Source organism: Drosophila grimshawi, unplaced genomic scaffold (assembly GCF_018153295.1).
Source record: "Drosophila grimshawi isolate 15287-2541.00 unplaced genomic scaffold, ASM1815329v1 contig_1377, whole genome shotgun sequence".
In the NCBI taxonomy this organism is placed as follows: domain Eukaryota; kingdom Metazoa; phylum Arthropoda; class Insecta; order Diptera; family Drosophilidae; genus Drosophila; species Drosophila grimshawi.
Genome location: NW_025062900.1, coordinates 19,864,754 through 19,891,129, shown reverse-complemented (window position 1 = coordinate 19,891,129; position 26,376 = coordinate 19,864,754). Strand labels below are relative to the sequence as shown.

Sequence of the window (26,376 nt, the reverse complement as noted above, 5' to 3'; positions counted from 1 at the left end):
AAGAAGCAAAATCTGCCCAGAAATCCACAATGGCCAAATTGACTCACATAATGTGAACAACAGGCCCAAACAGCATCTTTTATTGAACTAAAACAAACAGGGACTTACGGCTTACTAAACCTACTTATCGTATTCCAAATTGAAGTTTATTTCAAATAAATAATTGAAAAATTGCATATTGCAGATTGCTTAACATGCCACAGATGCCACAAAAAGTGATTGCAATCTGTAAATGTGAATAAAATGAAGCACATACACAAAAGTATACACATACATATATGTATATATATATGGCTTATGTAATTGTGGTCTTTGTCATTATTTAACACTTAAGATATGTCGAAGCACTGGATCGCATTAATATGATTTAAACGTTCTGATGGTCAAGTTAAGACTACACTATCGAATTATTTATACCAAATGGCAAAATATGCACTACTTACATTCATAAACATTTTATAATCATTTTGATGATAATTGCAATATTTGAATTAGTAAATAGTTGTATGTTATAAATGCATTAAACCTGGTTATTATCTTGGAATTAATCTTGCACAATACTTATACATTTAAATTTGGCTAACCCGGTCAGTGAAGGCAGACGGAGGACTAACATGCTTCTCAGTTAAAATGTAATCTAATTGCTCAATTTTTGGATTCTTATGCAAGATGCTGTTCTCAGCCGAGCTATTTTCCATTTGATATTTGTGGTCACTCATTGTGGCACCCATGGCCAAGGTTTCCGTGTTGCTCAATATCTCCATGGCATGGTATTCGAATGATCTATCCGCATCCTTCGATACCTCCAATAAATCTAATGATTCAATACTGTAAATATGACGATGATGACTGATGAACTCACGTTGATCCCCTCCACTATTCATTAATAATTCTCCATTCGTATCACCATAGCTCTGATTATAGCATGTTATTGACGAAGAACAACCGAGCTTATCTCTGTCCTGCGGCTTCAGTTTTTCAATATATGAGCCCGGTTGGGCAATTGGTCGGGAGATGCCCTTGTTTTCCCCACAATCGCGATTAAGGGAGCTGCTGTTGGTATTACTATCGGTACTTTTGAATCGCTGGCGACTGGATACACTTCGGGACACATCTGAACATTGGGCTGGACCTTTGACAGATTTAATTGTGCCAACTTTCCGCTGGGAATCGCAAGAGTTCGCTGATTTCCGCTGCTGCTTTGCGGACGACTCAATGAGCCGGTAGTCGATGGGCACGATGTCCAAAATGCTATGACAATAATTACATAATTAGTAGAGTTTAATACTGTTTGAATCGAGAACATTTTCCGGCTTGCCGAAGACTACAATCTCCAAATTATATACACCAAAGTTCACCTACACAAATCTTAAAAAATATGAGAATAGAAGCAGACAGGTAGACAGACAGACATATGAATATATATATAGATTTAGCTGTATTTACTTTAAGTAAGTAAGTAAGTTAAAAACTTGATTTCATCTATATAATCAAATCTAGTCTAGCCTTGAAAGCATATCCAATTTTACAGTTTCTTTCTGGTACAGGAATCGTAAATATTGATTAAAGTCGGAACAGAAAGCTCTTAATAACTGGCGTTCTTATTCTAAATTCGAATAAAACAGATTAGGTACTAACTTACTATGCAGTTGAGGTCTGCTAAATACCGAAGACCTATCTTTACCAATTCCACCATCGTTTCTTATTTTCCGGCCATGTGCTAAAAAAAGAAAATGCAAATTTAATAACCAATATTAGTGAACATTAAATATAGATACCTGTTAGACCCTCATCATCTATATAGGTAGTAGTCTCAAGGATACTTCGATTATCGTCTCGAATACGCTCTCCACTAATCTCACTATCACTATTTAAGCTATCGTACTCCTCCGATTCGGACTTTATAATCTTTGAGCGACGCTTCAGTCGCTTCTCCGTGTTTAGATGGTTGCTCTCATCCGAGGAGGCAACTATCACGCTCGATAGCTTCACATTAGCATTGATGCCACCCACACTAGTGGCCATGATTCGTTTCCCCTTTGCCCCCGAGCTGCACAAAGTGTTTTCGTCCTCACAGCCTCGAGACTCGTACTTTGATGGATTGCCCGTGTAGCTTAGAGGTATATTTCCAGATTGGTTTTCATGCTCGGGCAAATGGAATGTGGCATATGGATAAATATCCTCCGAGTATTCGGGTATACGCTCGAGACCAGCAACCGATTCTGGTGGAGATTGCTGGCACGATTTGCGTACAGTGCCATAGAAGTGTTCACGACTCTGAATATCCTTTCCATCGACGACACCAATCTGTGGCCTGAGTGAGTCCACATTACGTGAAAATAATGTACGCGGACCTGTCAAATATAATGTTTTTACTTATTGTTCCGTTTTAACACTTACATTTAATACTCACAGTTTTTGAAGCAGATAAAAGCTCCAAGCAGGGCAAGAATTGTGCCAAAAATGGATGTTATGATAACAGCAATAAAATGAGCATCGGTAAACATGGCTTGATCATCAGGTATTTCCTCCGAGTCCGAGCTGCCAGTAAATCCCATCAAATGCTGTGTCTCAAAATAAAACTCCTTTGTAGTTGAGCCAGCATTATTATTGGCAGTTACGCGCAGATTGTAGGCGGTTCCTGGCTCTAAATCCCCGATATTGTAACGGCTCTGTAAAGAATTATAAATATAAAATGTAATTTATTTATATAACGTTTTCTTTTTTAATAACTCACATGTGTTTCAATTTTATTTGAGACTATAATCCAGTCACTAGAAGATTTGTAATGCTTAAACTCGATACTAAAGTGGAGTATGGGGCAGCCACCATCTTGCCACGAAGACAAATCCAAGACAACCGATGTTGTATTCGCTCGTATAAAACTCTGTTTTTGTGGTGCAAATGGCTTATTGCCTGTAAACACAGAAATAAGCAATGTAAATACTTTCCATTCTATATAATATTTTTCAGATATTACCTTTAGTTTGTGCCGATGCTATAGCGCTGGTCGCACTGGTTCCGATTTTATTAAAGGTATTCATGGTCAGCTGATATTTGGTGCCACATTGCAGATTCTCGAGCATATAGGAAGTGATGCGTCTATCGATTTGGATCTCGTCCCATTCAGCTGATTCTCGGCGATAGGTTAAAGTAAAGCCGCGAATGGGTGCACGGCCAATGTCATCAACTCTCCATTGAATGGACACCGAATTCTTGTGAACTGAATTCACAGAAACATGCGCAGATGGTGGAACTAAAATAAAAGAAACCTCAATTATTTAAACTAAATCGAAAAGATTTAAGCTCAAATTCTTACCTTGAACATAGAGTTGATAAACTATATGATCGGAGCCGGCAGAATTTTTGACAACGCATGAATAGTTGCCCTCGTGGGATCGTTGGATATTGCGTAGACTCAGAGTATTATCATTGCTAACTTCCAGCTGGTACTGCTGCTTGGAGCGTGTATTTAGGATCTTCCATTCGGCATTCGATTTGGGATTCCCAACATAGAGACACGGCAACTTGATGTCCGATCTCCAAGTGACGGACAGCGTCTGACTGAAGGATACAATGGCAGCGGGTATCGAAGTGCTCGGCACTAGTTTGATTACCGGTGTACTTGGACCCTGGCCCACTCTTGTGGATGCTGTTACCCAAGCCTCGTATGTCTCCCGAAAATTAAGATCTCTTGCCTCGAAATGTCGATTGTGTGCCGGCAACATCTCTTTCATTATTTTCAACTCCTGTCCCTTTTCCAGGACACGTATATAAACATTGTATTTGGTAATTAAGCCATTGGGTCTTCGTGGTGCTAGCCAACTAATAACCACTGAGGATTCGGTGTTCACAGCAGACTTGACCAGCTCGGGTGCATCGGGCACTGCCTCCTCCGTAACGCAGGAGACAGCCGGACTTGTGACACCCTCACCGGCTCGAGTGAATGCCAGGACCTGAACACTATAGTTGGTGAACGGTTGCAGGCCATGGAGCACTGTGCTAAGTGCGGATGTAATCTTCGTTTCCCTCACGCTATATTCACTCTCTAGGAAACCGGGCTCGTAGAGCAGCTTGTAGCCCTGAATGATGCCATGACTCAATTCCTTTGGCGGCGATTGCCACGATATTTGTATATTTTGCGCGGTGAGTGCAATGCATGACACGGATCGGGGCGCCGCGGATGGAGCGTCCTCCAAAGTGTGACCCAGGGCCACATCGCTTGGCGGTCCATCGCCTTTGATATTGAATGCCGACACAGTGATGCCATATTGCGTATACTTCACCAATCCAGTCAAGCGAAAATCATTTATGCCCTCGCTAATTAGGCTGCCAACCTTCGTGTGATTTTTACCACTATCTGGAGTACCTTGCCTCTGATACGAAATTGTGTAGCCCAATAGTTCGCCATTCCACGAATCTCGCACCGGCGCTCGCCACGTTATAAGCAACTATTTGTGTGGAGAGTAGCAAAAGAAAGCAAGAAATTTAATTAAATGTCTAGAATATATGTAAGTTATAAATATATCTTTACACAAATGAATATTCTTTAGCAAAAGCTCTGCTTCTACTTCAATTAAAAAAAATCGTCCTCAAACTTTCAAAATCGCAATGAATAATAAATAATAAGACAAACGAAAAAAATTTCTTTAAATTAAAAAGACTGTTTTCTATTTCATATAAATGTTTTTTATTATTAAGTAAATTTCTAAAAAGGTTTAAATTAAAATAAAGTAACAAAAAGCTAATATAAAAACTCTGTGTAAACTTAAAACAAGCGCTGGAAAATAGGTATAAATTTAATAAAGACTTGCTGAATAATAAGGTGAGCTACTCTTGACCTAAAGCGTGACTTGCTAAATTAAAGGAGTATCTGAGTATACCCTTAGTAAATACTCTTTCGATTTATCAGCTTCGCTTACCTGCTGTGGCCCAAGTGGCTCGGCAGTCACCTCTTGCGGCGGAGCAGATGGAACCTCGGAGTCTGTTTGCACGAAGAGAACATCGCTTGGAGCACTGGTGCCCAAATGATTTTCGGCAAATAGTCGTATATGATAAACTTGTGCAGGCCGAAGGGAACCCAGCTGGGCCGTAGTTCTATCGCCAGGCAGAAGCTTCTGATTGTTATGCTCGTGCCAAACATCTAACAAGAGAATTTTAATAGTTAACAACAAATATATTTAATTATTGGCAGTACGCACCTCCAGCTTTCTTATATTGTAGAATGTAATTCGATATTGGTTGTGCATCTCGATTATTACCGCCACCTCCGCCCAAAATGATCGAGTCCTGATCATTCGGGGACCATGCCAACGTTACCGAACGACTGCCCAGATCTCTCACGTGCAAATTAACTGGGAAATTTGGTGGCTCCTGCACTTGGACAATAATCACACTCCTATCCCGTCCATAAGCATTGTTGGCTATGCAAGTGTATTCGCCGCGATCCGTGAGAACCGTTTGCAGTATAGTCAGCTCAGAGGAGACGCCACGAGCCAGGGGCGAGTTCTTGATATGGTATCGTATATCATAAGATGGATCAATGCGACTGGCCTTCGAGCGCCACGATATGTCCAAGGGCTGATCTCCGTTGGCCTCACAACGCAATGTGATGCGTTCGCCACGACGAATTGATAACTGCTTTTTCGCAACGGTAACTGAGGGACCAACTAAAAAAGACAAAGGACATCAATTCCAATTTAAATTGTAAGTTATCTTTAAGCATTCGTGCTTACCATGCACAGTCAACTTAATCAGTGTGCTCAAACCGGCGCCAATGCCATTGCTCGCCTGGCACAAATAACTCCCCTCGTGCTCTCGAGATACCTTCGATATGATGAGGGAACCATTGGAATTGGCCACAATTGAGGAATGTGAGTTTCCATTGCCAATATCATAGCTAAGATCCCGATAATCACCGGAGTCACCTTTACATACATTTTATTATTATTTTTATTTTTCTTTAATTATAATCTAAAGATCACTTTTATACCTATAGACTGTTTCCATTGTATGGTGGGTATGGGAAATCCATCGGCCTTACAAGATACCATTACTGGATTTCCTAGGATTGCGTCTTGATCAGTGGGCTTTAATATCCATCGGGGTGGTACTAATTTTTAAATTTAATTAATGACTTAGAATTTATTTAGAATGCCAGTTTAACATGCAAAATATCCATTACTTATTACGACTTCATGCTAGTACTACACATAATATATACAATATCAAAAATATTTTATCTATATTTATTTACAAATGAAATTTTAATAATATTTTAATAATGGGCCCGGCTCAAGCTATGTCCAATATATAAATATCCAGTTTAAAGCTGCATTGGAAATGTGAAGAAGGTAACTTATACTCAGATTTTTAGCCGTCGAATCCTTGGTATTAAAAACATTACCATTTTAAAAAATACAAGAGTCACATATAGGATAGGAGGATCAAATGAAAATTATTCACTTGACAATTCCTAAAGTTAAGTAAAAGCAATAAATAACTAAAGTATTACGTTCTCGCACGTTAATAAAAACTTCTCGTAAAATAATACAAATAAAAAGATAAATAAAACAAAAATGTTTAAAGTTTTTTCGATGTTCATCGCAAGATTGAAAAGATTTGCCGTCCACGATATGATATATATTATTTTTAACTGCTTTGCTATGCAAAAAAATAGAATTGCTTTGACTTCAGTTGAACTACTAACGAAGAAACAAAGCAAATTGAAGCACCTTTAAAATTATTTTAATTGTTCAAATGAAATTGAACAATCTTTCAAAAAGCTCTGTAAAAAATGCCATTATACATGCGACTTATAATTATGTGGGTGGTTTCAAGTAAACTTTTGGTTCACAGGTATACGAGCAAGTGGGTGCAGAAGTGCCGAGTGCATTGTGCTCAGTGCATCAGTCTCCTATATTTTTGAATACCGGCTTAGAAAATGCGGTGAAGGTCGAGTTTGGCTACGTTTACTGGAAAGCTGCGAAAAAATATCCCAAAATGTATGCTACGATTTTGTTGATTCCCTCGAATTAGAATTTTGCAACGAATTGAACCAGAAAAATATTCAACATCTGTCTATATACATAGTAAATCTTTTATAAAAACAATCAGTCAGGGTCCTAAATATTTTTTTAATGAAATTTGGTTGCCGGTAGATTATCGCCGGTCTCGAAAGATATGCGTTTGACCTTTTTTTTATTACCGTTTCAAACACAAGAAATTGTAGATGCCTTCCATCAAAATAAATCTATTTTTAATTCAATTCTCACAATTTTTAACCAGAAGTCGCATAAGTAAAAATTTACAGATGTTTCCATCCATCGGCTACTGCAAGTGCATTTGTTGTTGATCTGTAAATATTCTTAATCAATAAGTCATGTGAATTTGTCAAAAACGATTTGTAACCAAAATTGAGTCTGCACAATTATGCAGAGCACCCGATGTAGCCAAAACACATACATATCCTGAGAGACCAGAAATTACTAATTATAGATAAACATGGGTCTATGGATGACCAAATCCAAATCGTAATAGTATCTGGGTAAGTGAAGTGAAGTGAAGTGAATCCTCCTGGTGCAGTTTCTACGATATTTACGGTGAAATTTGTTTTGTTCTTGTGCAAAGTATTTTACATTTCAATATACTAGAATTAGAGCTCGTTTGTTTTTTTGTTTTTTATTTTTAAGTTTTAGAAAACAATAGTTACACTTGATTTACCCGAAACCGAAAGAACAGCTGTATAATCAACAGTACCAGCATGGTTGGCCACACTACAAGTGTAGTTACCATTGTGCCCCGAGGAGACGTTGTGTATGGACAATATGCTGGAGAATGGGGTATATTGATTGATTGTCAACGACGGATCCGGTGGTATAAATTCTTCGTTCGGTCTTGTCGTCAATGGTTTGATGACACCGGTTGTGCTTGTCGTACTTAGAATCGGTAATTTATTTCTCTGCCAAGTTATATTGAAAGGTTGATCTCCTTGGCTACTGGAACACATTATTTGTGTCCGCATACCTTCGGTTATTTCGTCTTCAAAAGCAAAAGGAGAGATGCGCGGAGGAACTAAACAATTGGAATCCAAGAAAAATAAATCAAAATGAATGCAAATGATTTGAACTTCATAATACAGTTTATCAAGAACCTAGGAATACTTGTTTGTAAGTAAACACCTGAGAAGCCAGAGACATACTTATCTCTATCACTGTACAGTGGACACAAATGAATATATAATTGATTTCAATTCAATAATTCCAAAAATAAAGTAGAATTGCTGGAAAATCTTAAATGAGTTTTTAATAAATACAAATTTAAATATCCTTAAAAAGAAAATTTTACATGCAGTCTTTAATCTGTATTTTTAAAGTATTATTGAATATTAATTAGTATTGAAGTGATCCCAAAAATCCCACATAAAGTGTTATTCTCTTTTATCAAACAATTGAAAATTATAAACTAAAATAAGAAAAATACAATTTAGCCAATTTTTAGATGAATATTTTAAAAATATGCATAGTTAAAATATTAAAATTTAATTTCATATTTTGCTTGTCCAAACATTTCCAATTCATACAAAAATGTGGTCAATTAAAAGCAATTTAGTTTAATATTTTAAATATTATAAATAAAACTAAGGAGCTGTTGCTGCCTTTAGTTTCCAATGTTGTATTTTTTATGTAAATAGTTTATTTATAATAAAAAGTTATATTTGATTAGGTAGCAACTACATCATGCATAAATAGTTTAACAGCAAGTTTTAAATATGTGCACATAAAAAAAGAATATATTTAGAAGATTCATTCAGTTTAAAGTGCTATTAAAAACTATTAAATTAATTGTCGTAAGCTGCTGACAAACAAATCAATTAGTGATTAGATATTTTAAAATGCATGACGAATTAAAAATTGTGATCAACTTATGTATCTAAGTGATTATATCGAATACGGGCATATCTAAATATTGAATAACCATTTCGAATATGCAACTATATTGCAGAAAGAAAAAACCAAGGAACTAAATAAGAAAATGAAGCTTTCACAAGTACCATTAACTTTGAGCTGTGCAGAGTGCGTTACAGTAGCGGCATCGTTTTGGACGCGACACGTGTAGGTGCCACTTTGGTCCCTCGTCACACTTGTGATGCTGAGGGCGCTTGTAAAATCATCATTTTGGCGAATTGTCACTTGGCCGCTACTTTCACCACCACTACGACCATTGTCATTCGGTGCGATGTGTTCGATCGCTGATGCCGACGGTGACATGCTAGATGAATACTGCGACAATCCGGAGCCGGAGCCGGAGCCGGAACCGGAGCTGATGCCGGAGCCAGTGCCGGAACCCAATACAGCAACGCCACCGGTACCCTTAAGCCCACCGCTGACACCGCTGTCGGCCACACTGCCCGCCGCCATTGGCAGTGCCTTCCCATCCTTCAGCCAAGTGAATGAAAGCGGCAGGTCCCCGGTGCCAATAACGCACTGAATGCTGGTGCGGTCACCGACGTTCAAATCGCGTGCGAATGAGAATGGTGTAATCTTGGGTGGAACTGCATGGATTTTGATTTTCATTTGAGTATTTTTGCATTTTTGTGGAAGAAAGAATAAACGTTTCCATTTTCTTTGAGGCACTTCATTTGGCTTTCTTATGAAAATCAATTTTGTTTTTTGTATATCTAATTTCAATTAATGTATTACTTTAAATTTGGAAAAAAAAAAATATTATAACTATTCTTAAAATGTGGACTCATTTGAAATTGTTTCTTTCATAGCTGCCACAAAACTCGCTTTAAAAAAATATATATTAAATAGTTGTCAGTTTACAACTATAGATATTATTATTATATGTGGACTATGCCAATTAATATGTTCACTAAATGACTGAAAGCGGGATACGAATATATTTGTGTATTTAAAAGAATTCTTAAATTCATCACTGTTCTTATTATCTACACTCCAGATACTGACTGACCACAAAATCAAATCAAAACTATTCAAATAATAGAGAGAAGGTATTTCATCAATACAAGTAATATGTAAATATTATTCCTGAATTCACACCTGCGGTTATGTAGACGGCAATAAATATGTATGAGTATGAGTCAAATATGCTTCGCCTACTTGGTGTTATAAAGTAGTCTTTTTGTGGGTGTACTAAAGGTATAATAAGACTAAGTCTGGGCCGGAGAATAGTGCCTGAATGCTAAAAGACATTTCATATTAAATATATATAGTTGGTAAATATGCTAAAAAAAATATATAAGTATTTTTAGATATGTTCTATTTGGAGCAGAACAAATGAAAACCCATCAAAAAGACTACCAAATAAAACACCTGCGAAGTATGATTAACTGGCTCCAACTCAAAACGCCAAATTGAGGCTTTTTAGCCCATAGGTCATAGGTTACTGGTTACTGGCAGTCAACGAGATTTCGAGCAATTACAACTCACAACTGTGGCGATAGAAACCCTGAAAAAATACCGCGCATGCCAAAGCAAGTGCAAGTGCAGTTGTTTAGGATTACCAAATGCAAATGCAAGTATAATAATTATTGTAGTTATTATTGTTATCATATTTAAGTGCAGTGAAAAAGTGCGTGAAACGGTGCATATTATACAGAATATTAAAAATCGATATGAGTACAAAACTATTATTATTATTATTATATTAAGAGTGTGCGTACGGTTGCTTCCAAAAAACATACCACAATTAATATTGAGATTGAATTATTTGGTTCATAGAAAAACGTTCATTCAGTATAAAAATCATCAGAGACTTTCAATGCTGTACTTACATACCTATTTAATCAATAACAATACTTAAACTTACATACTACATTTGAAATTCAGGCAGTCGATTATATCCGACTGCGATTTTCTTATTTCTTTAACTTAGTTTAAGCTTCCGATTCAATTTTCAGCAGATGCTTTGCGAATATATCCATAAGTTATTTGGTAGAATCTTTACTAATAACAATAATAATTTTGCTTAAATTACCCAGAAGGGAGCGTGGTGCGTGCATTAATCTGCAAAACTCATCTATGCACGTGCAATTTGTCTAATTGATTGGTAAATTGATTGCCCTAAGTGCAAAGATGGATTAATATGAATGTACATAAATTCATGCACTTGTGAGAAAATTTGGTCGAATGCGGTTTAGTTTTCTCTCAAGATATAAAAGTATATGTGCTTAGAAATACCATAAAATCATTTATATATTAAACCAATTAAATTCTTTTGTTGGCTTTTAACTTAAAAGTAAATAACTTCTTAACTATTTAATATATTTGTTATTATTTAATTATAATTTAAACTATAATTCAAATGTTGCAAGTTGTATCCCTTCTTTTAGAATATTGAGTACACATTATTATATATTAATATATAAATATATAAAAATATAAAAGTAATAAAATGATTTATAAAATTAATTCACTTAAAATCGTGATAGATCTAATACTTAATATACAAAACTCCCCAAAGACTTTGTTTTATATTATTTAAATAAATTTAAATATGTAAAAATAAAAATAAATGGGAATAACCTTTAGTTCAGGAGAGTTTTCGATACATACCCAATACTTTGACTTCGACTGACCGCTGCGATGTATAGTTGTGTTTGTTTCTTGCAACACAGGTGTATGTGCCCTGATCGGCGGCACGTTGCACGTTTTCAATCACAAGCGTTCCATTTTGGACACGCTGTCACATGTTGATTGGCAATCTGATGCCATCTGCAACAAAAAAAACAATTATCGATGCTGTTATGGCTGCTATGGAAATAAATCATACCTTTCTCGATATAAACACTTTCAATTGGATATCCGGCAATGGGGCATTTTAATGAAAACACTTTGCCAGCGACAGCAGATATCTTTGGCATATGTCGTATGTAGGGCATGCCTTAAATAAATTATTACATTATTTTACTTTATCTATAATTTATGATCAATATTTGTTATAAACGGACTACAAACAAACAAGAAGACAAAGAGATAAGCAGCTATTGATGGTTGATAAATTATAATAAATCCTCAAGTTCTGGGGATTTTTTAAAATTATTTGTATTCATACCATAAATATTTAAACGAGCAGAATTTGCCACTTCACCGGCTCGGGAAATCGCTTTACACTCGTAATCGCCTCCGTCCTCTGATTTGACTGCTGATATGTTAACGTGGCTTATAACATCACCAAATGTGGTAACATATTGACCAATCATAAGGCGGTCATTCTGAGAGGCATATTTGATAAATATTGATAAAATAAATATGGAATTTTATATATAAACCATATTTACAATACTTACATTAGGCAGAGGAAACCCATCCAGGAGCCAGACAATTTTGGGTGTTGGATTACCACTGGCGCTGCACTTAAGTGAAACTGAAGGTCCTGGCTGCATTGTTTGCTCAATGAACTTGTAAAGCAGTTGAGGTGCCACCTCTGAAAGAATACAATATTTAAATAAAAGAAAATATTTGAAATGAATTTAAATATTAATTTCATTTTTAGTTTCTTCAATACGCACCTCCCAATCTTAACTCGGCTGAACTCTGGCTGGACTCTACATCGTTTTTGATCACACACTGATACATTCCCTTATCCTCCTTGATGATGGATGTAATACGCATATGTTCCTTGGACAGGAGACGCACACGTGCCCCAGATCGCAGTGGTTTGCCATCCTTGAACCACGATATTTGTTGTTTCGGAAATCCAGATGTGCTGCAAATCTATGAAACTCCATTAGGTGATTTGTTGTTCTTGGTCCAACCATTGTGGCTTAAATAGGTCACTTTACTCACTAAATCGGCAGTATGACCCAGATTCACAGTCTGTATTCTTGGCTGCACGCTAGCGGTTAAGGGCGATGAAACTGCCAAATCCACCTCCAGCGTTTCACTGCCTTCCGAATTGGTAACAGTACAATAAAAAATACCATTATCCGCTTTTGCAACTGCCGATATGATAAGAGTGCCATCTTTAATCTTGGCCCGCCCAGTCGCAAGCATATGTTGAATGGACTCCTCGATGTTTGATCGTGTTGTACGCCATCTGTAGATGAAATATAATAACATCATTTGTATATCTTGAAGAGGCATGCTTGCAAATTAACAATATGCTTGTCAGACCTGCCACAAAAGTTGTATAATTTAATGAATGCCTGTTCTTGAAGTTTTTCAGTTTCAATTCACAAAAAAAAAAAATGCATTCGAGTTTTTGTGCGGACGAGTTTGGCACAGAAGTCAGGGTCTGTTTGTTAGCCACAGTATGTGTGTATAAAAATACGAATTTATGCATACATACATACATACTATATGTATATATATATAGATATATGTTTGCAATATATCATAGAGCAATATGCATAAAAGTAAATGAAATAAATGAAAAAAAAATGCTTGCCACTCTTATGCTAGAATACACTTGTATGTACATTAGATACATACATACATAGATGCATACATATATTGTACATACGTAGATTTGGTCATGAACGTCAAGTGTGGACCCGCAATCTAGCAGAGTTCCAGACAGACAAACATACATGGGTACATACATGCACATGTACCTAAATGAATGTCCTTTCATCCATATCCCCCTCTCAAATGGTGGCAAACCCAATACATATATATATAGCAGTTTGGATGTATGTACGTACATGTGTGTGTGTGTGTGTGTATGTGTGGTACATGTATGCAATCACACACCACAAAGTCACAAGCCAAAGGAAAACATCATGCAGAAAAACTCAAGAGGAGAACATTGCAAATAAAACAAAGCAAACCCTAACATCGTTGACGACTCGTCGGCTAAACGCTTGGATATGTATATGTATGCATGAGTACATGCATGTTTGTGTGTGTGCATATACAGTGGCTCACAGCATTAATGAAACATTGCATGCAATGTTTGAATAAACACTTAAAGCTGCTGTGGATGCCAAAAAAAATAATACTGTCTGAGATAAACATAAATAAATATATTATATTATGAATATGAACTCGATCTCATTATTATTTATTTTATTAATAATTATTATTATCAAAAATGTTGTCAAATCAAAACTTTAAAACTGTTCTACAACTCGGCATTTCCTGTTTATATATATTTTTTTTAATTTTCGTTCTATATATTTGATTACGCTCTACAGCAACTGGATGTCCTGCATATGGATTGGTTCATTTTTAGCTGTTAGCCACTGTATGCACGCCGGATTGGGTACAGCAAAGGCAAAGGCAAAGCCAAAGGCACATACATATGCATATATCCCCCACCCCCCACATATGCACAAAAATACTGTACATGTATGCACCAGATACAGAGGCGAACTCCACATAATTTAAGTGAAGTTGTCAGAGCGTCAGGCTTACCCTATCGGACTCGGGGACTCGGAGATGTTGCCTGAGCGACCCATACCACCACATTGCTGTATATATATATATATATATGTGTGTATGCATGTGCATTTTTATGTATGTTTGTGCATTTGTGAAGATGGCAGAAGTATTGAAACAAATTTAGTTGATATGCTCGAGTGCATTGACATGCCAGAATTTAATCATTTGCTTCTCTCTTAAAGATGGACGATTTATTTTTATGCATGTAGCAAATTATTTTATTACTAATGCATAACGTGCATACATATGTACATATCCTTAAGAAAATGCATTGTTCAAACTAAGACTTTCACAGTATGTTCGTAATTAAAGCTAAAGGGTGCTCAGACCAAAAGAAGGGAGAAGAAATATTTCTATCATAATACAAATATTTATTCTACAAACTAACTAAAAATGTACACAAATTAATTCATTTTTTTGGAATATGTGACTTACTTGTAAGTGGGTTTTGGATTTGCATAAGCAACACATGCCAACACCAAAGGATCTCCAACTCTGGCCATTACCGAAACTGTCTTATCATTCATTATTGGTGGCACCAGTTCCCGCATTTCTAAACAGTATGAATAGGTTTCAGTTTAGCAAATAGTTTACTAATAAGTTAGACAGAAACTTACCTGTTAGTTGAATTTTACCCGCATTGCTGCTGACTATTGAGTCCTGTGTTAATTTGTGATGCGTACGGCAACGGTATATTTTTTGTGAATCATTTCTAGTGATGTTGTATAGTAAAAGTTCCCCCGTCGGCAACATATGATTTTTACCATCTATTGAAGAGCGAAATGTGTTGCAATTAATTAAACATTTGCTGATCTGTAAAATACGCTTACCGCCCTCCAATGATGGATATATATTGAAGTTGGGCTCTTGTAGCCAGGAGGTGACTGTGACATACTCCTTAACAAACGATGGAATATTGCATTTAATCAGAACGTTGCTGCCAATGAATCCACCTGGATTTTGCACCTCCGGTTCATAATGCTGATAGACCACTGGAAAAAAAGAAGAAGAATTCATACGATTTTTTGGTAATTACCAAACAATGTTGCTTTTGAATTCACTTACCTGCTTTAACAACCACATCTCTGGATATAATCGTACCCACGATGTTAGATGCCACACATCGGTAGATCGACCAATGCACATCCTGTCGAAATTCTTCAGCGGAAAATGGTGGAAAATGTAATGAACCATTGGCCAGAATATGTCGAACCTGAAATGAAAGGACCTCATTTTGTAATACGAACTAAAAACATTTCTTTAAGAAAACTTTAAATAACATTTTACAACTTTTTACAACTTAATGCGTTTTAGAGCTACAAACCTTGGATATGGATGTAATGGGATTATTTTCCTTATCTAGCCACTGAACATTCGGCACAGGATTTCCATGAGCTATGCAATTGGCTGTGTTTCCAGCTGTATTCATAAATTCAATTCTACTAGGTGGCTCTAGGGAGAAACTCGGTCCTTGCGTGTCAAAATAATTTGATATCTCTGCAAAAGAAAGCACAAAATATTAATATTTATTTATACTCTGCAAAATACAATTATTTTTGTTGATTTTAATTTCATCTTTGTTTAACACCCCCTAAAATTGATGCACCCCGTTAATTGATGCAAGTGAATGGCGTTTCCTAGTCGAGCACACAGAATTTTACAAAAAAAAAAAACAAATAAAATAAAAAAAAAACGAAGAACAAACACGCCAATGTTGTTTACATCCCATTTCAAAAGACTTTCACACACTCCACCGCTAAGGGAGAATGCGACCATCCCTTACAGAGGCAACGAAGGTATGATGAATACTTTTTTAAAGAAGCACGCAGCTTTCATACATTTTGAGATTACATTGCGATAAGGTCTGTGTGTGTATGTAATTGCAATGTAGATTAAACGATACACTAATTGGTGCGATTGCATCTCTCTATATTAAACTGCTTGAGTTAATTTTGCCACATAAACGGTTTATCTATGCAGTGAAGGGCTTATACTCTGTTGCCAAGTGTAAATAGAGAGTATATTGGTGCATTTTATGTCTATGCACTAATAAAAATACTTATTCCGAATTTGTTACTGACTTAAATTGCTCAAAACTGAATTGTTTTTTAAAAGTAATATATTTTTAATCATTTATATTTAAACCTTGCTTAAACTGTTATCCCAAACAAAAAACATAGACTTTCTTAACTTCGGCAAAATTTAAACGATTTTAAAAAACAATACATTTTTAAATATAATATGCCATTGATATTAATACTGTATTTAAATCGTGTCCTATTAAAACATCACTTGGGCACTTGACAAATCTTAACTTGAAGCATTTTTCTAGTAGTTTCGGCGATTGCAACATTTGAATAATTTCGAAAATATTATGCGAAAATTTGCTTACCTGTCGTTGTGGCTGAAGCACATAATGTCAAAATAACAATGAAAGAATATGATAATTTCCACTTTGCTTCCAACATCCGAGTCATTTTGTAATCCTCTTCTAATGGAATATTTATTTCAAATATTGTGAAAGCTGGCGTTATTTTCTGCAATATACAAATTCAAATTGTTAAGACATAAAACAGACAATTACTTGATTGTGGTAGAGAGTCGAGAGATATGCCAATTGTGCGATATTCTTGTTCTGGCAAAAAGTTGCAAAATAGCTAAAAATTTGCGGAAACAAGTAAAAGAAAAAAGGGCTTTGAAGACACTGCCAGGATAATGCGGGCGCTTTGAAAAGAGCAAAGCGTGTGTGGAGAGAAATTTGGGGGAAGAAAGGAGATAACCAGGAGCACCTACATAGTCAATTTTTAGTAATGAAAAATACTGCTGGTTAAAGTGGCAGAGGACAAAGGTCAAAGGATAGCTTGCTTCATGATAAGGAATTTGTGCCACAAATTAATTAGAGACTGAGAATGCCATGTTCCGGAAATTAGTTCTTTAGTGATGACAAAAACGAATCAAAAATAAGAAAAGGCCTCAAAGAGCACTCTTTCGATCAACTAATAACCTAAGTGGATTTTTAATAATCATAATCATAATACTCATAAACATGATAAACGCATTTGGTACAATTGTACCAAAAATGGTACTCTTTTTACTTGCTCAGATCAAGCTTTCCAAATGTACCACATTTGTAAAAAAAAAAAAAACATTTGTTTTTAATGTAATCAACGCTGAAAAACAGCGCAACCAATGGATATGCAAAGGGTACACAGTGAAAAGTCGACATATACATATTTTCAATATGTATGTACATATTCCTATTTATAATTATTTTTTTTTTAAATTGTTTGTTTTGTTTGTTTGCATTTAAATGATGCACAGATACGGTTTCACACAATGTTTGTTTATAATGGATATTATTTTTTTAATGAATGACACCAATTCATTTTTTCAAGTGACAAAATGCTCTCATAAATATCATAAAAATCTCTTTATGGCTCTCTGCCAAACATAATTAAGAGAGCCGCATTTAAGCCGTTATAATTATTAGTTATGCATCGCATGTGACAATTTGATTATCAAATTCATAGTTCTTATCACAAGTGTACACAAAGGCATTCTCACAGCGTTTAATTTCTGCTATTTACTCAGCCTAATAATTTCCGTTTTGTGCCGCATTCGTCGTTACATAAACTCAATTAACAGAAGGTAAAGCTGCCGGTATTTTTTTCTTAATTTATTTATTTTTTTTTTTCCTGTTTTGTATTGCGGTATCAGGCCAAATAATATTTGCTGGCGATATTAAAGCACAGGCAGACGCACTCGCATAACGTTTCCCTGTACCTACTACAGTGAAACAAGCACCGAAAATGTATTCGTCGTATGCACATTTAGCACTGTATCCTGACACATACATCTATCTATGCCATCTACATATGCAAGACCAATGTATATGGCTGCTGTGAGGCTTTTCTATCTACAATAAACATTAAATTGGTTTTTTTTTTAAACTCATATTGTTTGTCTACACGGCGCGATATGAACGTATGACGGATGTGGCTGTATGTGCGATGAGCGACTGTCTCCTCAAGAGCATTTGCGATGACTGAGATATTCGAGCGCAGCTTTTGAACTCGAATCCCCGGAGCGGATGCTTATGGTACATGGGTACGTGGGTACATGGTACATGCTCCTGGTGCGCGTGTCCTCTGCGCAGAATCTGTTTTTATCTATTGTGCTTTATTTTAACAATATAAAATTTGAAAGCTTTTTTAATCAACTATGCCAAGCTGCAAACTGGAGTCGGGCGCTGATAAGAAACCATCTGTTTTAGTAGTAAATAATAAGCATGCCACTTATACACACACACACACACACACATTCATACCAAATACAAATATTACGTTTCAAAACAAACGTACACTGAGAACAAAGCTGTCAAAGAGGCATGTCTATAATATGAAATTATGCATTTAACTATATTCAATTAAAAGAATTCAAATATAGTTTATTGTTTGACTCAGCGAAAAACATTTAAATTAAAATGAAAATAAATTAAATATTTCTTCGCTATATGTTTCTTTGAGTAACGGCGTCCAACTGCTCATATATTGATTTAAATAGGAATTTAAAATATTTCCCTAAAAAAACAAATTATTAAAATTCAATTTGCGACAGATTGCGAGAAGCTTATAGTAGCCGATCCCCCTCCAATCCAAAGAAAAACGATAGATATTTATTTCATCATATGTATGTATAATTTATTGCAACTAAAATAAAAACATGCAATTTACAACGCCAGCAAAATCTCAACATTCAAATTGGAATTAACACTTTTAAGGATTGAGACAGAAACATTCCGTTTTAGACCCATACATTTTATTCACTTAAAAATAATCGCTGACATCCATTATTGAGCCAAAAATGCTAATGGACAAATGCAGACCTCACAACTCGATGACAAAGATGCTTGAGCCTAAGTTAAAATAGATATGTACTCTCAGATGCATAATTTCTAGTAATCTTTAAGAAAATGGAAAAGAATGGATTAAGTTAATAAACAAATAATCACATATTAAAGTATTTACCACAGGGAATTAAATTATTTTTCAATTGTTCAATTGTTCTTCCGTTTGCTGATTGACGTTCCAACAAACTAAAAGTATATATTATATTATTAGATAAGTTTAAGGAGAGTGTTAATATTTTTGTACCTGAATTATGAATTTCATAATTTAGTGCGTTTATTTGAATTATCTCTTGGACCGCCAGATGCTCTCTTTCGTGCGAAATTGCGTTCTTTTTCCCTGGAAATACATTTAGAACTATATTTAAAGAAAAACTGAAAAAACCATTTGATAAATTATGCTTATAAAAATGCAAATAAAATATTTGCGAAAGTATTTATTACGGGAGGAATACATAATTTACTGCAACTACACATTTTTAAAACATGTTAAAGTTTGTTGCTATTTTAGGTTGTAATGTGAATTATTTTAATTAAGAGATTAGATGCTTACCCCTGCAAATTTACATCTATTGGCAATTGACCATTTCCTCCGTCATGCGTACTTTGTTTCGCCGTAATATTTTGCACTGCGTTTGTTTGTTTGGCTTTATGGCCTGATTCTGACATGGAATTCTTACCTAGAATCTGAGGCGTAGTCATTAACTTGCTGACCCCTGCAAACTCAGATCCTGTAGATTTCTTAGCCAGTTCCGCTTTAGCTGCAGCTTTAAAATAATTGACAGGAATTCTTTTGTAGTTTTCAATTGGGATAAATAAATTGATTTCACTTTACCTGATACGTTCTTTGTGCCTGAGCTCAAGTTAAACATTTTTGTATTCTGCCTATTTTCTGTGCCTGAAGTTAAAGAAATGTTTTTTTGTGTTTCAGGTTTGGCTTTTTCGGTTGTGTTTAGAGCAGTTAGCGAAATACTTGGAGACATTTCATTAAGCTGCTTCGTAATACTTATTGTACCCGGAGGGCTAGTTGTCGGTATAATTTGCATTTCAGAATTACTTTTCAGAAAATCCTTGCCACTTGGATATACCGAGCCGAAATTTATATTCGCAGCCTTTGCATTTTTCGAAATCTCATTGACGGGCAAGGCTGGCAATTTTTTCAAGGACATCGGAACGGGTGTCGTTGTCGTGAGATCAACCGAACCTGCTGGTTGTGTTTGATGTGCTTTCTTTAGCGGAAGTTGGTTTTTGGCAAATGGGCTAGCATTAACAGGGATATTGACTTGCGCCGGCATCGTCAGATCGACCGAACTGACGATTTTTTGTGCATTATTTGAATCACTGGATGATTTTGATTTAGTTGTCGTTTTATCTTTCGCGTTCAAACTCTCAACTGCATCCAATACTTTTTCTGGATAAAGGGTGCTGGGAAATGGATTAAGACCTGCCTTTAAATTGGCATGTAAAGTTTCGGCTTGACCAGGATAGTTCTGGGCAGAATAATTTAATAGACTTGCCAACGGGTTTTCAAGCATTTGCTTGTAAGGGGCTAAATTCGAGAGAACACTATTTGCATTTGAACTTGCAGCGCTATTATCGAGTGCTGATAATTCCGCCGAAAGTGGATGATGAAGTTGTGGATGCGCCATTGAGCTTGTGCGATTCTTTTGCGTATCATATATGCCAAAGTCCCTCGCCTGTGATTTGGCATTTGAAATGCCTGGCAGATTGGGCATCAGTGATGGATTTGATTGTAGGCGATTAAGATTTTGGGCATTTAGAACGCCAAAGGGCGATGAAGCAAAGCTGTTATCGGTTAAGCAAGAATTCATATCGGGATAACGCATAGCCGTATACTTTTGATACATATTCAAAGTGTCCATATAGGTTTGATTTAATCCGTAATTGTATTGTGGAACGAGCGTCGCAGATTGCAGACTGTAGTTCAAAAGAGTTTGCATCTGAAACAAACAAAACAATTCCGATTGATTAAACAGAACTTTGCTCTATTTAATTAGTACTTACGTCCAGACTTGGAACTGACCCCAAATATGAATTTAGCTTAGAGGTTAGCATCGAATTTTGAATCCTAAAAATAAAAACAGTTTTTTTTATATATTGCAGTAGATTATGGTATTTGAATAAACTTACTTCTCGGCACTTAATCCTTCTTGTTGGGCTAGTAAATTAAAGAAATAACAATATATAAATTTACTATTGTAACTATTGTATTTTCTACTTACCCAAATTCATTTGCAATTCCCTTTCATAAGTGTCCCAAGCATCCGTTTTTTCTTGCTCACTCAATTCTTGTTCCACTTTATTTTCCAATAGACTGTCATGCTCATGGTATTTATAAACCAACTCCGATTGCCGCAATAGATGCGCCAATATTGTGTCTTTGGGTAAAAGGGGCATTGTTCTCTCGCATTGTTTGGGATACGTTAATCTAAGCGAAAACATTACATTTAAAATGAGAGCATATACGAAAATATAATTATCATGAGTTACGTGTATAGTTCAGCCAATTCTGCCATATTATAATGCCGGTCAATTTGCTGTTCATCGACAACTCGAAAGCTCATCGCTTGCTTTGTGACGGATCGCGAGTAGACCTTCTCCTCCATGGTTCCCTGTACAATGAACATTTTACAATATTTTACCAAATATTACGAAAACAATATGTACCCTACCATTGCTATTAAACGATATATGTAACAGTTTTTCTTCTGACCCAGTCGAAAAATGCGAAAGATATTTTGTTGATCGTTCGATGGATTCCATGAAGTATCCAATATTATTACTCGATTAGCACCAATTAGATTTATGCCCTGTCCCCCGGCTTTGGCAGATATTAGAAAGACGCGAGCTCGCCGATTGGCTTCACTGTTAAACCTTTTTATCATTTCATGCCTGATATTTTTGGGTGTTTTGCCATCCAGTCTATAATAGTCCTGCCCATTTATCCATGTATTAGAGACCTTAAAGCTTGTTGGTATATCTAAATGGTATGAAAAGAATGTAATCAGTACTTTTTTTAGTTTCTTAAAGTTATTGTTTAAACTTACGAATTTGTTGCAATATTTCAGGATCCGATTCTGTTATCTTTTTAAAAAAGTATTCAACCACATTGAGTACAGCAACAAAGGCAGAAAAGATTAAGCTGAATAAATTGATAAAAATGCATTAATTATTATAAATATTTTTATGTTTTACTAATCATTACCATTTTTCACCCTTCTCTTCGCACATACGAAGTATGGAAAACATTGTGCGTAGTTTGTTGCTAGGCATAATGGTCTCTAGATCTTTTTTTGAAAGATCTTTTCGCCACCAATCATTAGTGACAGAGATTGAACCCGTTTGACTATCATATATGTCATCAGGCTGATCATCGTCTGAATGCGGATTTCCGACTCGCTTGTTATCCCTCTTGTTTTTTTGCTAATTGTATTTATAGCAGATAGTAAATCTGGTTGAATTGACCAAATAAAATGGGTTACTTACCATATTTGCATTCTTCCACGCATCTTCCAGCACTTTGGGATGTGTCCATATCTGTAATAAGTAAACATTTTTAATAACGTGCTCAATAGTATCGGCAATATTTCAACTACCTTTCTCAGGACCGTATAGTCTGTGATAAGACTTTTGCCTCGACTATCTCCACGGTTGGCTATTGCTTCTAAGATATATTCATACAGAGTGTTCTAAAACAAAAATTCGTTAGTTGTTGTCAGGCAAAATTCATTTAAACATACCTGGACCGCAGTCATAGGTATAAAAAGAACATATTCAAATTTTTGGGGCAGAAATGTTTTCAATAACTCGGCTTCCTTTCTCTGAACGAATTTCGATAGTTTTTTGTGTAAGACATACGATCTTTGCTTCATAACAGTGATATCCTTTTTGCTTGAATCCTTATGCTGTCCATTTTTAATTGGATTCGCATATAAATTGGCAAATTCCTTTTCAGTTCCCAGGTATAGAGGTTTTATAAAATTAACCATACTATAATCTGCAAAAGTAGTAACAAATTTGATTATTAATTACTAAGCAAATTCCGCTTAAAGTTTGTACTAACATTCTTTGAGATTATTTTGAATTGGAGTGCCGGTTAGAATAATTCGCTTTGGTGTAATTATACGGGCAACAGCCATACTTATAGCAGATTTGCTATTTTTAATAATGTGGCCTTCATCGCAAACGACAAGATCCGCACCTGCAAAAACAAAATTGGTTTAAAGTTGTCTTTACTATATTCAAAAAGGTATATTTTACCTGGCTGCAGTAAATAGTTGTTTACTTTCTCTCGAATACTCTCTAATTTCGCTGAGCTTAAGTTGCCTCGATTCTTATACGAGTGATAAAACACAAGAGTTCGGAAAGCTTCATATCCAACCAGCAGGCAACCAGCCCTTTTGACCGATGAGTGCGACCATTCCTCCAAAACTCGTAATTTTTCTGAAATATCACTAAAGTAACAAAGAAATGAATAGCAATGATACGACAACACTCATTTATCTCTATTTTAAACTTACGATGAATCCGGAAAAACAAAAACTTTAATATTGGTTTTACTTTTTAGTGGCCCCAACCAGCGCTGTAACTCATCGGCCCAATTCATAACCGTGCTCTTTGGACAGAGCACCAGAACTTTTGCTGTGTTGAGCTCCTTGTAGGAAATGACGGTGTGGAGCAAAGCTATCAACTAATAAATATACAAAATATTTCACAATTGATCAGTAGTATTACAAGCTTAAATTATAGTAAGTAAGTTCACCTGCAGAGTTTTGCCGAGGCCCATGCAATGTGCCAATATGCAACCAGAACCCGTATTTTTCTTGGCGTGATCAATTCCGCCGTAGCATGAATCATACATAAACTTGACGCCATCGATTTGATGGGGCTTCAGTTGTTTAACAATATCCTCGTCCACTTTAACAAATGTTTTCGTTTTTTCTAAATAGTCCAGTATCAATTCGGATCGATTTGATGTTTTGTTTCCATTTCCGCCGATATTTTTGATTGCCTTTGAAAGTACCGAATGTTTCCTATCCAATCGTCGAATTCGCTCACTTTCTGATTTTTGAGCAGCTCTCGTCTCATTTGCCAACTGATCCATACGGAGCATGGGCTTAATAAATCGAGTTTTTTCTTCAACTGGTCCCGGCTCTGCGTCAGAGTAATCGCTTTCGGAACTAAGGACGATTTCATCATGTTGATTGCGTTTTTCTGCTTCGGCCATTAGCTTTTCCAGTGATTTCTTTGATCGCTTTTTTTGAATGAAATTATCGTTCCACAATTCATCACTCACATCCAAACTATCCGATTCCTTTATTTCCGCCTCAAACTTAATTTCTTTGGCCTCGTTGATGCCATCATCCTTAAGTGGCTCCTCGGGTTCGCATTTAAAAGCTTCCAGAAACTTATCAACAACATCCCTTTTATTTTCATCATCTGTTGATGATGATTTATTCGAGTGATTGTAGTCACTTTGATCCGACAGGCCAGAGTCACTATTTGACTCATTTAACAATTGCATTTTAATTTGCTCATTAAATCGGGATAAATACTGATTCTCCGTTATAACTTCGTCGTCACTCTAAAAAATTTAAATATTTGTATTACGTTTCCCTAATCATAAATGTTCCAAGAGAATTGTCCAATTTGTGCTATATCTTAAATGTACATACAAACTCACTTCTTTGAAACTATTATCAGTGTCCGACATTTCCAAATCCTCGTCCAATTCATTTGGAGCATTTGTATTTTTCATAATTAAAGTTTTCAGTTTGTTTTTATCCTTGGGCAAAGCACGTCTATTAGCTTGATGACGCTTCTTCAGACCATTTAAATTGGTAAGCCTATCAAGAGAATTGTTTCATTTAATTGTATATTTTAAATTATGATATTTCATAACATACCTATCGATTTCTTTATCCGTATTATCGCCAGATGTACAAGAATTCGATCCATCATTGGCAGGTTCGCAGGACATTTGTCGAAATTTCCTATTTTGTATATCTAATTTAATATATTTGCTAAGATCAATACCATCGCTGTATTCCAATTCCTTATTCAGTTTGATATCATTCTTTGAGCACTGAACTCGATCCACATTATTATTGCTCTCATTAAACAACTCCAACTTTTGGTCGCCACAACTATCACTGCTGGAATCTGAGGATGTATCTAAAAGATTCCGTTTCGCCCGATGATTTATTCGATGCCTCTTTTTGCTAGAGCCTTTCGGAAGTGTTTGCACACATTTATCTGTCCTGTTCACAATATTGGCAACTGTCCTTAATTTATTAATTTTATCGTTTATAAATACTTTAAATTCTTCTTCAGTTTTTGATGCCAGTGACTTGCATTCGTTATAGAAATCCTTTGCAAATTGGGTTGTATTCGTGAGAAGCGTATTTAGAGGAACTTCATTTTCTCCCGTGTTCTTATAAAGGATCTCAAAATACTCATCGTTGACCTCCACTTCTAAGGGCTCCGAGCAATTCTCCGGCAGCATTGTTCGAATTGTATCCGTCGGCGAGGCCTCTTCATGCACTGTTTCATGTTTCCCAATATTTTCAAATTGTAAAATTTGCATTTTATTGATTGTGTTATCAATGAAATTAGTGACATTTGTTGGCACCGATTCAAAGGATGCTTTGCTTGGTGCAATGTAACTCAGGAGCATATCTTTAACACTGCCCAATTTGGGTTGACTTAATACGATTTCTTGTGACGTATAATTATGATCATTTAATGCATCAGAGATTTGAGATTCATATTGCCCAACGAATTGCTTATCATCCAGCTGCAGTTGACTCATTTCACCAATTTCCTCGGCGCTTTCGAAAACTGCACCCACTTCCTCATGATAAATCTGTTCCGTTGGCATCCCGTAAAACGTTGTCTCCGTTATTTGTTCCTGCTCTAATTTTATTTCGCTTTTAATCTGCTTCCCCAAAGGCATTTCCGAGTCCTTGCCACAGGGCACAAGTGGGAAAAACCAATCCATTTCCGATTCCGAATCCATTCCTATTATTACTGCAACGAATG

General features: G+C 35.8%; 2 protein-coding genes across 3 annotated transcripts; both read right to left on the bottom strand.

Moving 5' to 3' along the window:
* Positions 1-298: 298 nt before the first annotated feature.
* LOC6567178 (Down syndrome cell adhesion molecule-like protein Dscam2) lies at positions 299-18,024 on the bottom strand. The gene is given in 26 exon segments (XM_043214626.1): positions 299-1,251; positions 1,639-1,720; positions 1,779-2,354; positions 2,414-2,672; positions 2,738-2,916; positions 2,981-3,256; positions 3,320-4,451; positions 4,923-5,143; positions 5,202-5,669; positions 5,736-5,927; positions 5,993-6,112; positions 7,723-7,884; positions 9,407-9,553; positions 11,580-11,738; positions 11,797-11,907; positions 12,079-12,238; positions 12,314-12,450; positions 12,536-12,740; positions 12,813-13,062; positions 14,844-14,961; positions 15,026-15,175; positions 15,239-15,400; positions 15,474-15,621; positions 15,733-15,905; positions 16,801-16,945; positions 17,973-18,024. Coding segments are annotated over 25 exon segments (6,354 nt in total). The 5' UTR covers positions 16,886-16,945; positions 17,973-18,024; the 3' UTR covers positions 299-569.
* Positions 18,025-19,082: 1,058 nt separating this feature from the next.
* On the bottom strand, positions 19,083-26,368 carry LOC116805727 (transcriptional regulator ATRX-like). Of its 2 annotated transcripts, none has more exons than XM_032739554.1 (21): positions 25,242-26,368; positions 25,019-25,181; positions 24,098-24,919; positions 23,856-24,025; positions 23,596-23,789; positions 23,399-23,536; positions 23,076-23,332; positions 22,932-23,024; positions 22,822-22,872; positions 22,541-22,758; positions 22,383-22,477; positions 22,008-22,315; positions 21,826-21,947; positions 21,558-21,763; positions 21,466-21,493; positions 21,340-21,403; positions 20,150-21,275; positions 19,868-20,081; positions 19,562-19,654; positions 19,436-19,503; positions 19,083-19,370 (listed from the first exon to the last, which is right to left on the bottom strand). In XM_032739554.1, the coding sequence occupies exons 1-19, from the start codon at positions 26,351-26,353 to the stop codon at positions 19,576-19,578; spliced, it is 5,460 nt and encodes a 1,819-aa protein (XP_032595445.1). In that variant the 5' UTR covers positions 26,354-26,368; the 3' UTR covers positions 19,083-19,370; positions 19,436-19,503; positions 19,562-19,575. The 2 variants fall into 2 exon arrangements, with proteins under 2 accessions (XP_032595445.1, XP_032595446.1); XM_032739555.1 differs by having other exon boundaries at positions 19,868-20,075.
* Positions 26,369-26,376: the final 8 nt, after the last annotated feature.